This window comes from Mustela erminea, chromosome 1 (assembly GCF_009829155.1).
Source record: "Mustela erminea isolate mMusErm1 chromosome 1, mMusErm1.Pri, whole genome shotgun sequence".
In the NCBI taxonomy this organism is placed as follows: domain Eukaryota; kingdom Metazoa; phylum Chordata; class Mammalia; order Carnivora; family Mustelidae; genus Mustela; species Mustela erminea.
In genome coordinates this window covers 212,993,979-213,008,158 of record NC_045614.1, presented here as the reverse complement: position 1 = coordinate 213,008,158, position 14,180 = coordinate 212,993,979, and the positions used below count along the sequence as shown (strand labels likewise).

The following is a 14,180-nucleotide window of genomic DNA, read 5'->3' as shown; positions in this document are numbered from 1 at the left end:
TCCAGCTTCTTTTAGATTCAATCTTTAAGCTAAGAGACTAAAAGTCACTTAGGACCGTCACCCACAAACATGACTTTCCTAGTCCTTGCAATACAATGAGCTTAAACATGAAGACTCCCTCTACACTGGCCTCTAAATCCTCTTGGAAGGTGGCCAGGACAGGCCTGACATCTCTACTTTGTCTCATAGCACAGAGAGTTATGGCCAGGTTCTGGGCATGGGTGAAATAAAAGTTCCATCTCACACAACCTAGTGACAAACCAAGTTCATGTGTGTTTATTAGGCAGCTCCTGCAGGGTTCCTGGCATGGTGCCATTCCATCCACTGCTAGAAGATGTTTCTTCTAGTTATGTTTGTATTTGCCCAGCCTCGCCCACATACACATCTCTGCCCAGTTGAGCTTTCTCGAAAGAATTCCAATGCCTGCTCCTGCCCTCTCTCCCTGGACAAATACGCCCTGAAGCCAGCTACATACTTGCTGCTATGCTACCCAACATGACACCTACTTGTCACCTAAACTGCCCATGCCCCACCTCGAAAACTAGAAATTAAAGGGATTGACCCACACATTTCTAAAATTAATGCCTCCTATCAAAAAGTGTGTGTATGCATGTATGTGAGAGAGAGAGATGGATGTGAGGGTTAAATATCACTACCTACTCAGGATTGATGGATTGCTCCTTACCTAGTAAAACAGCACAATGCAAAGATTACCTTGAAATACATAATGCTTAGGTCCCTCCCACAGCTTTAGCCCTGGACTTTCCCCTTGTCATTGCAGCTCCATGGTGTCCAAGTTTAGATCAATAAAACCCCAGTGGGGGCACTCAGACCCACTGAGTTTGTCCTTTGTACTATGAAGCTGAGTACAAATTTGAGTAAAGTGGGCAAGAATTAAATTAAACTGCGAGTTCCTAGAGCAGGTGTCAACCTCAGCAGAGCATGTTGGGAATTGATAGTCAGTGGCTGAAGCAGAAGCCCCAGACTAATACTGAAAAAAATCACCTCTGAAACCTTAGGCTGAGACCTGACCCTGTGATTATGAACAGTGCCATTATCTATTAGGATCCAATGCTACAGTATTTACATCAACATAAAGCCAAGCTCTGAGAAAAGCACTCAAAAAATAAACAAACAAACAAACAAAACAAAACAAAACAGAAAAACACTTCTGCAATTTCTAGGGTCAGACTCCTGATGTCAGTCTCTGAAAGTCTTGTTTCCTCCTGTCCCTAAAACTATCAAGCCTGGTCCCCACCTCCTCGCCCACCACTCTAACCTGTCCAAAGCACAACTGAAAACCCACCTCTTTTACAGGCTGGCTCTGACAAGTACAATTCTGTAATAATTCACATATTCTTTTAGAAAAACTTCAATTAGCCCAGGAGCTGTGGATCGGCTCACAGCCCTCAGGTGCAAGACTCATCACCTAGATTTCCCTCCATGGCACAAAACTGGCGCTGAGTGCCTGCTGTCCAGGACTGGGGAGCCATCCTGTATCACGCATTATGGACAGGTTGTACAAATGGCCCAGGAGGCTCACATGGTTCACAAAATGTGTGAAGGGCCTTCTGGTCTACAGTCCATTGGAAGGTGTGAGACTGTTTGAACATGAGATTCACTCCTCCATATTCATCAAAACCACCAAGACCTTCACTGTGTCTCCCATGTCTCAGTACTGTGACTTAGTCCCCATGCATTCCCATGTTCTCCTGTGTTAGTTTCCTCATCCTGCTCTAGCAAAAGACCTCAAACTTGATGTACTAAACAACACAAATTTACCATCTTACAACGATGTTGGTTAGAAGTTTAATGTGGGTCTCACTGGGCTAAAATCAAGTTTTCAGCAGGACTGCCTCCCTTCAGGAGCTTCTAGTGAAGAATCCATTTCCATGGCTTCTCTGTCTTCTAGAGATGGCTCACATGACCAGCAACATGGGGCTGAATCTTTCCTGTGCTACAATTTCTGGTTGTCCCTCTTCTGCCTCCAAGGACCCTTGTGATGTTATCCGGCCCACTGGGATAATCCAGGATAATCACTCTATCTTAAAGTCATCTGCTTAGTGACCTTAATTCCATCTACAATCTTATTCCCCCTTGTCATGGAAGCTACCGTAGTCACAGGGTCCAGAGATTAAGACATGAATATCTTACGAGGCCATTATTCCAACTGCTACACACATCTGCTGAGATCCTGCCCATTTCCTGTGTAATGTTCAGACACTCAGGTCCCCACACTTGCAAACCCAGCCACCGTCTCCAGGTCATGGTGTCTCTCCCCCTAAGCAAGGCCTCTGCCAGCTTTTCCTGACTAAACCCCAAACCTTCACCCCTTTGTTCCCTTTGGGAACAACCCAGCTCTTTGCCTCCCACAGCTAAGGCTTTGGAAATCAAAAAAAAAATGTACTTCTCTAAGTACAAAAAAAAGGTAGTTCTCTAAGGCAAGACACAAATCCTTTCTGGACCTCTCCAGAGGGGACAAATACCTGCCCCTTTCAGAGAAGGAGAAAGTTCAGCCACTTTCTCGGTTATCTTTCCTGCAATCACCTTCTTGTGTCTGAACTCCTTCAGTATGCCTCTTCCTCCCATTATGCTTGTTTGGGTCTGGAACCACATCCTATAGCCCTGGAACCATCCACCAGGGCTCACAGTGCATATGTTCAAATGTTCCATTGATTTCACACCAAGACATGCAACAGTGGAGGCTTTATCTGGGCAAGTCTCCAAAAGTCATAGAAAATATAAAAGAATGTAGAGCTTTGCCACCAATTCCAATAGCCAACAAAATTCTATCACTGGAAAGCTTAAAACTGTTGCTTGGGTTCTATTTGGACACAGTGTTAGAACATTAAAAAAAAACAAAAGCTATGGAACCATCAAAGAGAATAAAGGACAATTTAGGAAACATGAAAAACTTGTAGACTACCACTCCAAAAGTTTGGTCTTGAAGGAAGTGACATCATTCATTCATTTATTCAAGAAACATTCATTGAGCTCTTCTTATGTGCCAGGCCCAGTTTTAAGCTCCAAGTTTAAGGTCACAAGCGACCTCATGCCCTCTCCCCCACCCCCCACAGTTTAATCAGAGGGGAATTACTCAGAGCAAAGTGAGTGTTGTGGAAGACAAGGACTTTGACCTCAGTCAGGAACTTGGATACCTGGGCAAGTTAGTGGTCTTTACAGATCACCAACCTGCTGGGCAGAAAGAGGGAAGAGGCTTTCTCAAAAGTCCATACTTTGTTTGAATCCTTATTTGTGATGACCGCTACCCAGGGGAATCCCAAAACCCTCTCCTGCTGCCACGCCTCCAACACGTACCTCCCCCCTCCCCCACCACCTTAAGCCTAGTCTCTAGTCTTGGGTGACTTGGGACTCTTTCTGAGTAACATTGCCTAGGAGAGAAGTTGCTAATCCTGTGATACTCATGCTATTTCTTGCTGTCCTTAATTCAGGAACCATTTAATCTCCCTTACTATAAATGAACGGGAAAGGCATTGGAATGGGGCATTTCTTCTTTTGAGAAAAGCATTGGAATGGGGGTCCTGCCACTTTTTCCCTCTGCCCCCTTCCCAAGAGGACACGCTTGGTGAGACAAAAGCCCCAGATGAGGCCTGTGAATTTTATCAATGGGACCACTGAACGGTTTATGGCAGGGCAGGCACATGGTCAGGTCTGAATGGGAGAGAGCTCTGTGGGAAAGCACGTGGAAGGAGGGGAGCCCGGAACTGTGGCCCAGTCTTGGATGCAACTGCACTAATCCAGACAGAAACTAATGAGGGGGTCATAAAATACCAGAATGGGCTGATGGTTTGCACGTGAATGTGTGTTGATGTACAGAGATAGCCAAAGAGATGTTCACTAAAATGTTAACAGTGGCTACTTCTGCTGGCAGCGCCCAGAATGAGGTTTTTGCTTTCTTCTTCATACTTAACACTTTTCTGGGTTGCTTAGAATTTTCTCCATGAGGATATATTATCTTTATAATCAAGAACAAAAAAGCTTTGTTGCTGTTATTTAGTAAAAACTGGCAATGACCCTGAAGAGACTGACTATATAAATGGGTGATGGCCAGACCACATAAATAAAAATAGAGCTCTGACCCACAGCCTGCAGCAACATGTCCAGGAAACCAGCTCCTCATGGACAGTGAGCAACCCAGGAAGCCAACCCGCTATAAGTCAGATGCATCTCTAGTAACAATCCCGGAAGCTAAACAATGAGTTCCATAACAGTTGACCCCAAATGGCCAGGACTTGATTAATAACTGAGAGCTTCCCTAATATTTGTTTCTTCTTCTATCTCAGTGCCAACTAGAGAAAGCCAAATATGCACCCTAATTAATCACATAAGATGTCCTGCTGCTAGCTGGCTGCCTACAGCGACACCAGACCTATAGCCTCCATTAGCACCTGCCTGAAACCCTTCCTTCTCTCCACCATGAAGCTTTCCCACTCCCCTGCTTGCCTTTGGGTCTCTGCCAAAATGCAAGTGCCATGGCTGAGTACCTTGCTGTAGCCGTGGCTGAGTACCTTGCTGTAGCAAACTCTAAATACATTCTAGTCTTGTTTTCTTATTGATTGTGCTTTACTTAATTCCTCAACCTGAACAGTTCTGTTATAGCAGGGATAGCAAAGAGGGACTATGAGGAAAATCTATTAGAAAGAAGTCATGGGACTTGGAATCTACTGGCAATAGGGGTGAAAGAGAGAGGCAAGGATGCCTCTTGCTTCTGGCTTGAGGTTCTGAGCACATGCTGATGCCATCTCTGGGGTCCTATAAAGGGAAGGAGTACATGGGAGAGGCACGTGTCAGATTCTTTAGGAGACAGGAAGCTCACATGGTAGCAGGGGGACAAAGGAGGCTTAGAAGAATCTGGAGGTATGGGAGAGGCTATGGGAAACCAGCCAGGGATGGAAAGGCACCCTGAGCTGGGAACAGCTGGAGCTATCATCATACTGAAGGTGCAAAGAGAGGAAATTAGATAGAACTACTGAATAAGAGTATGATGGTAAGGGTAGGAACTCAGTCCATTTCAGCTCAGCCTGGGGCCTAGAGGAAGATTCCATTTTCCACCTGCCCTTTGATCTCCTGTCAGTGCCTCCCAGGAGCCAAACCCACCAGGAAGCCAGAAGACATGAGAAACCTAATGCATCTATAAGAGCCATTCCCCTGGTATATAGAGCATCAAAGGGGTGCAGGGAACCTCTCTGGGGGCACGTGGAAAATTGTTAGCCCAGACAGCATGAGGATGATGAGTTACATCTTGAAAGTGTTCATTTTTAGGATCCGATGGGAAATCCAGGTGGAGATATCTTGCAAGCAAGTCAACATGACAGTGTAGAAATTAAAAGAAAAATTTGAGTCGCAGAGCTAGTTGTGAAAGTCATCTAAATACAAGGAGAATTTCAGAACAGGTGACCTCTCCCTAAGAGAGTGAGGAATGAGAAGAGAAGCAGGCTGAGGACAAACTCTGGGTCTCCTACACTGAAGCTGGAAGACAGGAAAACTTACTAAGAGGAAGAACCAATCAGAGACCTAGGGGAACAAACAAGAATGTCTATCAGATTTTCAGTCATACTTTTCAGCAGTGAGATCTACCAGTAAATTAGGCAAAGATCTAAATCAAAGGTATAGAATCACACCAAACATAAATAAGACGTGAAGTACATGATCTTCGGGGGCTCTAGGGGAAGGGCAATGAGGGGTTACTGGCAACCACAGGGTCGGCACATTCTTGCATATACTTTTTAAAGTAATCCCAGCAAGGATTCTTTACAAGCCAACCTAGAATAATTGACTTGTGGGAAACAGCAGGGTGACAGACTGTGACTATCAATTTTCAACACAGGTGGTGTCACCGGTGCTTTGAAGCTGGGACCACCCCTCATTCCTTCAGCAATAGATTCCAATCCCTGGTAATTATTGTTATGGAGGAGGAGGAGGAGGACAAAGAGTGGAAGGGGAAGACGATGATGATGATGATGATGACAGAGGAGGAGGAGGAGGAGGAGGAGGAGAAGAAAGAGGAGCAGGAGAGGAAGAAGAAGAAAGAAGAGGAAAAACAAGAGAAACAAACAAACAAAAAAACTTTTAAAAACCCTTTTAAAAAATTCTTAAAAGGGGGTGCCTAGGTGGCTCAGTGGGTTAAGCCTCTGCCTTTGGCGCATGATCTCATGATCTCAGGGTCCTGGGATCGAGCCCCGCATCGGGCTTTCTGCTCAACGGGGAGCCTGCTTCCTCCTATCTCTCTGCCTGCCTTTCTGCCTACTTGTGATCTCTCTCTCTCTGTCAAATAAATAAATAAAGTAAAAGAAAAGAAATAATCTTAAAAGACAAGAAATTAAAAATAAATAGACAAAGGTATATTTTCCAAATTAAAAGGTTTATTTCTGTTTGCAGATATTCATTTACCCAAGAGCTGCCTTCCCCACCTTGCTGTGCACAGCACCAGCATAAAATGTGATCTGTATCTAGTTTCTCCCGCCAGGAATAAATTAGGTTATGGTTGGTGTGCAGAGAGCCAGCACACTCTGGAACAAGCTGGTTAAATGGCCACAGCTTCCAAACTAAGATGGAAAATTATTTACACTCATAGGTCAGCAATCTCCCAAACCTTTTCCAATTAGTTGTGCTCTGTTCCAAACCCTTATTAATTTTTTTCCCAATTACAGAGTGCTCAAGTTAGCCCCTTCCATAGGCAATCCTTTTTTTTCTGACTTGGGACAAGAAATCGGCTGCTCCTTGGCATTAATTCCATTTCCAACATGCTAGAAGGAATGGACAGAGCTGACACTGGATGTACTCTAAACAGCCCTGCCAGTGGAAGTATCATGCCAGCCACATGTATTCTCTTATGTGCTCTAGTATGCAAATTTAAAAGTTTAAAAAAAAAAAAGTGAAGTTAACATAAGGGTATATTTGCTTTAACTCAATATGTGCAGAATATTATCATTCAAACATGTAATCAATATGAAAATCATTGATGAGATGTTTTCCATACTTTTCACATTCTAACTTCAAAATCCCATTAAGTTCACACTTACACCATTCACTTACACACTTGCTCATTTCAAGTGCTCAATGGCTACCCATGACTGGTGGCTGCCACAGTAGCCAGCACAAATCTGTGAGGTCACAACAGACCAAGAAGCTTCCTGTGCCCTCCTCTGGTGACCAACACAGGATTCTCTCCAGCAACAGTCACTCATTTTTCCAGATAAAACAAGCCCATCAGCCCAACCAGGCTAATGAGGATCTCTTTGTTTTGTGTGGATCAAGAAGTTATCAAAGAGTGCTGGGCTTGGAAGAGGGTTAGCAGCATGTAATCCACATGCCTTCCTGTATTTTCAACATTATCAGTGTTATCCAAGTCAATGGAGGGTCCATTTGAAACAAACACACAAAATTTTGCCTGGTCCACCTGAGACTTTATTTGAAGAATATTTCTTGGGGCTCAGGGAAAAAGATACAAATAGAAATATAGTGATCTCTTGAGCAACACAGGAAATAGGGGCATAGTAGTCAAAAATCCACATATAACTTTTGACTCTCCAAAAATGTAACTACTAATAGCCTAAAGTTGACTGGAAGCCTTACCAATAACATAAACACGGAAGTCAATTAATATATTTTGTTATGGCATACATAGTATATACTGTGTTCTTACAATAAAGTAAGCTAGAGAAAAGAAAATGTTATTAAGAAAATCATAAGGAAGAGAAACTACATTTATAGTCTTGTGCTATAAAAAAAAAATTTTTTTTTTTGAGTGAGGCTTGGATGGCTATGTATTTCCCCCTTAGGACCGCCTTTGCCATATCCCATAGGTTTTGGACTGATGTGTCTTCATTCCCATTGGTTTCCATGAACTGTTTAAGTTCTTCTTTGATTTCCTGGTGGATCCAAACATGCTTAAGCAGGGTGGTCTTTAGCTTCCAATTGTTTGAATTCCTTCCTAACTTTTTCTTGTAGTTGAGCTCCAGTTTCAAAGCATTGTGGTCTGAGAATATGGAGGGAATAATCACAGTCTTTTGGTATCAGTTGAGCCCTGATTTGTGACCCAGTATGTGGCCTATTCTGGAGAAAGTTCCATATGTGCTTGAGAAGAATGGGTATTCTGTTGTTTTAGGGTGGAATGTTCTGTATATATCTATGAGGTCCATCTGGTCCAATGTGTCATTCAAAGCTCTTGTTTCTTTATTGATTTTCTGCTTGGATGATCTGTCTATTACTGAGAGTGGCATGTTAAGATCCCCTGCTATTAATGTATTCATATCGATATGACTCTTTATTTTGATTAACAGTTGGCTTATGTAGTAAACAACAAGTGTTGGAGAGGATGTGGAGAAAGGGGAACCCTCTTACACTGTTAGTGAGAATGCAAGTTGGTGCAGCCACTTTGGAAAACAGTGTGGAGATTCCTTAAGAAATTAAAAATAGAGCTTCCCTATGCACTACTGGGTAAATACCCCAAAGATATAGACATAGTGAAAAGAAGGGCCATCTCTACTCCAATGTTCATAGCAGCAATGAACACAATCGCCAAACTGTGGAAAGAGCCAAGATGCCCTTCAATAGACAAATGGATAAAGAAGATATGGTCCATATATACTGTGGAGTATTATGTCTCTATCAGAAAGGATGAATTCCCAACTTTTATATCAACATGGACGGGACTGAGTGAAATAAGCCAAGCAGAAAGAGTCAATTATCATATGGTTTCACTTATTTGTGGAGCATAAGGAATAACAAGGAGGACATTGGGTGAAGGCGAGAAGTGATTTGGGGGAAATCGGAGGGGGAGATGAACCATGAGAGACTGTGGATTCTGAGATACAAACTGAGGGTTTTGGAGGGGAGGGGGATTAGGGGTTGGGTGAGCCTGGTGGTGGGTATTATGGAGGGTACATATTGCATGGAGCACTGGGTGTGGTGAATAAACAATGAATCTTGGAACGCTGAGAAAATAGAACAAGATTTTTTTAAAAACGTGTTAAATAGACACACTTGATTCAAAACTCTGTCATTTACAGATCAACTGTATTAGATTTAAGGTTAGGAATACCAGTATCTGTGAATTTATGATATAAGTCAAAAGTTTGCCAACTGAATAAAACATGACTTTTCAAGGACACACCATTTACAAATGTTGAGTTTCACAGGCAAGGCAATGTCCAGAGAAGAGCACAGATTTCTATTTTTCCTTTTTTAAAAAGAGCAGATCTAATTACTTCAGTGTATGTACTTGTGTTGAGAATTCAATCAAGTGACTTTAAAGAAATCAAATAAATCTTTGTGAGAGAACCGAAAGGCAAGAATGATTCAGTGCAGGCTAACCAAAGTGCACAACAGTGTCAGTGGACCTCAGGGCAGGAGCACAGAAGCAGGAGAAAATGTAATTTTAAAAGGACTAGATCCCAACTGCATGAAACACAAACAGCATTGCAGCCCACAGACCACAGGGGCAGAGAGCATGAGTCCATTTGTAATCTATGGGCTATTAATAAGTCAGCTCCAGGAGATACAGAAGCTGAAACAGGGCATCATAGTTACCCAGGCTGCCTGTCACCATTGCCCACACCAGTTGTCTGTGTGAGCAGAGAATTGGAAAGCTCACAGTCTCACTCGAAGAGCACCATGTAAACACTGAACTATAATACAGCACTGGAAAGGCCTGGAAGCCCCTGGCCTGAACCCATATTCCCAGCCAGGCCTCTTGGAGAGCTCATCAGATGCAGAGGCTGGGGTGAAGTTGTACAGGCTGAGCTGAGAGTTTTCTGCATTTCTGCTGGAGGCATCTTCCATAAGAAGCACATCTCAGTCACAGATCCTTCCAACCTCAAGCCAAGCTCATTCATCACTGGCTCAAAATGGAGACTTGAATACCCTGGGGCCAGAATGGCCTTGATACCCCAGAAAGGGCCACAAGAGTGCTACAGAGGTTCATTGTGCAGTAATTTGTCCCTTTCTGTGCAGAAACAGCCCCATCCCAGAGCATTGAGTTTGGGGGACAGAGAAGTAGCCAGAGCCTGTGCTGGTGCTCAGACCTTGTTCCAGAGCCCACTCAAACTCATGCTCATGAGGCTATGAAAGGGTAGGAGGGAATCAACAGACCTTTCCAGACCTCTTTCCCTTCCAGGACTGGAGACTCAATTCGAGATCAGTTGTGGTCAGACAAGGCTATCACTAGGGAAATTTTCCTCCTTCTAGCAAAGTGACACCAGAAACAAACTAACCAACCATCAAAGAACAGCAGAGAAAGCACCCTCTTGATTTTCCCTCTGCTTCACTTTATAAATGCACTTTATTTTCTAAGAGAAACCTGCCACCTGCCCTGAGAGAAAGACAATGCAAATATTTCCATTGCCTGTCCAACACCCAGAAAGTATTGTAGGTTAAAGTGAGGTACTGCCTCAAGGAGTGAATGAATGATAGGCACAAATCCAGCTGACTTCTGGCCATTCTAACCCCAAATGTGACTTCCTCATCCAGCAAGCTTACCCAGAGGCAAACAGAAAGGGTCCTCCTCTCAGCATCAGGCTCTGACATCGAATGGGAGCCCCAAGAAAAGAACAAGCGAATGTTTCCTAAAGAACTTTTTAATTCCGTCCCTGACATTCCAATGCCAACCTAGGAAGAGAGTGTTGAGCAATAGAAGTAAAAGTCCAGTATCTCAAAAGGGAAAATGTGACACACCCAAGTAATTTGTTGGAAAGTTGATCTCAAAAGAAAAGCTTGGTGTCATCCTGTTCACTATAACAACCCAAGGTGACAACTTGTGCACAACTTGCATAAGAACATCATTAAGGGTGGCACCTCCAGTCCAGTGACCATGAAATGCTCAAGTCGGTTGAAGCTCAGAGGCATTCATCACACCCACTGGTTATTAGAACATCTGACTTGCCCGATGTTCTAGCCTGGCTCTGGGCACCAGTACTGGTGCTCTAGCCCATAAAGATGAACAGCAATAGGTGTCCAGGGAGAGCCTTCCCCAGGTTGGTGAGGCGGGGTTCACCTGCCCGGTGCCCTCGTCCCTCTCCATCTCCTCATGAGGGTGGTGGCCCTGGGCAGATGTCCCAACACATTCTATCTCCCAGCTACGCATGTGGTTCTCAGGCTTAGGTAGGTGGAGGGAGGGGTCATGACCTTCTTGAGAGATTAGAGTTCTGGATTTTTGCCCTCTAAAGCAAATTCTTTTTTAGGTGAAATTCACATAACATTAAAATGAATCATTTTATAGTGCATTTCAATAGTATTTAATATATTAACAATGTCGGACAACCCCTGTTCTCAAACATTCTTACCACCCCAAAAAGACCCCATGCCCAATTAGATTGTCACCTCTATGCCAAAACAACTTTTAAAAGAACATCTTGTTTAATTCCAAAAAGTATCTTCCCTCCCCCACCTCCTACTCTGACCTCAAACCAGTTTTTAGCCACAAAAGAACTTGGAGTTCCCTGGTAGAGACTTATGTTTTATTTATCCTATTGTCCCCAGGGCCTAGTACAGTGGTTGGCATATGGTGGGAATGCAGCTGAAGTAGGGAGACCAAAATGGCCGAGATAGAGCGCTAAGCCTGCACTGGGACATCGGGAAAGCATATTTCAGCTCATCTGCTTTAAAGAGATTTCTGAACTTCATTCTGCTTTCTCACATCGACTCTACATGAAGTTCACCCATGGCCTTGCTGCCTAGGAAGCCAGTGAGAGGCAGGAGGAGAGAAGGCTCCTTCCTTTATGGAATCCTGAGCCCCAAGTGCATCCCTAATGGTGCATCCCATTACTGAGGTCCTTGATGCCATTCCACCTCCCCTCAAAAGCCCAGCTGTACATGGCCCATGGGACACTGTAATGGGCAGTACCATCACAGCAGAGATAGCAAGCATTTTTTAGGGAAGGGCACTTGACTGTAGCATGTTTTTCTCCTAGGAGTTCCATGCAGTTCCAACAGCAACAGGATGCTGCTCTGGAGATGAGCTCCTTGCCCTTAGCCTCCACCAGCGAGGTGGCATTGGGCCTCATTTAGAGTGATGTCCCTTTGTCCTCTGCCTCCAGCTCTGGGTTCCACCAAACAAGTCACCTCAAGGACTGTCAATTAATGCAGGCTTTCAGTACCCCTTCCTTCCTGTGGCCTCACACTGTGCTCTCTGGGAAGGGTCAGGGATTTGCATGGATCCTTTGGAAAGGAGTCTGATCTGGATATTACACCAGGATACCGGCATCACCTCCCCCACTGCCAAATCAAAACTGGATGCGGAGGTCCGGGTGCTCCCTGCCATCCTGAGAGGGGTCATCACACTCATGGGTGATGACAAGAGAGATGGGTTGGGCAAAAGTGGAAAAGCACCACCAAGAGTCTGTAGGTAATTCCCAGCCTTGGGCTGCTCCCATTTCGGGTTCTGTGATTCTATTTTAGAATCTTTACTTTCATCCTCCTCTCCGTGTCTAGCAACAGAGTCTAAGCTAACCTCCCATTTGTGTCGGAGACTCTGCCTCTATTTGGATAATATGTCACTCTCATCTTTACTCCTGGCTGGGTGACTGAGTCACGTCTCCTTATATGAAGGAGGCAGAGGAGGGAGAAGGTGCGTGCGTGTGCTCAGGGAACAATCGGGGTGCTGAGAGTCATGCTGGCAGCAGCATGGGGTTCTGTTGGAGGCAAGGGGAGAGCAAGGCACTGGCCCTGAGCAGGTTATGAGGACAGTAAAGTGTGGGCCTGACTCTCCAACTCCATGTGTATTCCACAAACCTGCAAACCATACATATTTCAAAAACGTTATTTTCAGAACCTGGATGACATGGTCATCCCGAGCTTCAGTGAGCTAAAATAATTCTGGGAGAAACAAATTTAAGCAATTTTATGTAATTGTATTATTACCTATAATGATAAAATTTATATATGTAAAAGGATGTCTCAGAACCATTGCTATGCTAACCTGTTCTAGAACTCTCCAAGAGGAAGGCAGAGGAGGCAACATTTCCTAAACCCATTATTTTATCATTTCCCTTCCCTTTCACCCTCTCTCCCCACCAGCTCTCAGGCACAATAGGATTGCATTGCCCTCACTGCTGGGATGCAGGATTTGATCCATTAGGGTGTTAAGTAAGCTCATTCCAGCTCCTGAGAGCTGCTTATTCAATATTCAGGAATTTTGAGAGCTAGTCAATAGTTGATGGTTTGAAATCAGCGATGGTGAGAGTTTTTAACACCACAGATACTGGTAAATGCTCAGATCAGGGTTCTTTTGTGGGTTTTTTCTCCCCTGTTCAGACACCTTAGTAGCACACCAGTAGACTTAGCCTAATTTATAGAATCTCCTGAGCTTGGAGGGGGCTTGGAGGCTGAGGACTCCTCCCATCTTGCTCCCTCCCCCATGCAGACCTTGCACTTGGCCCCCTTTTCAGAGCCTTTGGAGGCCTCAGCCCCTTCTTGTTTGCACAGACGAAAAGGGAGAAACACGTGCAGGCAGCCACATCCCACGCAATGCCGCCCCAATGGGAACACTTCAAAACCATGCCCCCACTCTCAGCCCTAATGCAAGCAAACCCATCACATGCTGTTCACAAAGTATCCCCATCCAGGGAAACAATTTTCAGAAGAAAAATTATATCCTTGGAACCTGGCAACACAGAGAACCAGAAACTCACATCCAGCCTAAGGATTCAGGCCCCTGCTTATCAGCATCTCAGAGCCTTTGGTGCACAACACACAAGGATTGATACAAATGAGAAAAACACTTAAAACATAAGAGACAGCTACAGGAGAAGCTGGTGAGGCTGAATGCCCTCTCAGGCAGCTGGCGGCCTGCCATCAGTCACGTCCCATTTTGAAGACAACACAAAGTGCTGACACACCCTTACAGAAAACCGAGTTATCCAAGAAATGAAGGTGTAGGTAATGGACCTGAGTGCCTGATGCAGGAGGGGGGAGGCATTTTCTACCCTGGCACCTGAGGGAGCTGCAGACCTCATGGAACCGAATCATACATGTAAGTCAATGGTGAGACAAGGCTCTCACCTCAGCTGAAACTTTGCCAAAGCCTTTGAGAACTTACGGCTAAAATCGTATGTCATTTACTTTCCAGAGTAAATCAAGTGCAATTTACTTAGTTGAGAAAAACACACCAAGCTTCCTTTTTAAAAGAGATTTCTTATTTTTCCCTAGGGAAAAAAATGTGG

General features: G+C 44.3%; 1 protein-coding gene across 2 annotated transcripts in view; it reads left to right on the top strand.

The window, feature by feature from the left end:
- KCNJ6 (potassium inwardly rectifying channel subfamily J member 6) overlaps nucleotides 1-14,180 on the top strand; it is a 268,883-nt gene that overhangs the window by 163,007 nt on the left and 91,696 nt on the right. The window contains exon 1 of one of the 2 annotated variants that reach the window (XM_032354967.1): nucleotides 12,460-12,586. The exons of the other annotated variant lie outside the window; for it this stretch is intronic. Within the exon in view, the coding sequence (XP_032210858.1) occupies nucleotides 12,562-12,586 (25 nt within the window). The 5' untranslated portion in view covers nucleotides 12,460-12,561. Of the gene's footprint in view, nucleotides 1-12,459; nucleotides 12,587-14,180 lie in introns of those variants that run through there. 2 annotated transcript variants of the gene reach the window in all.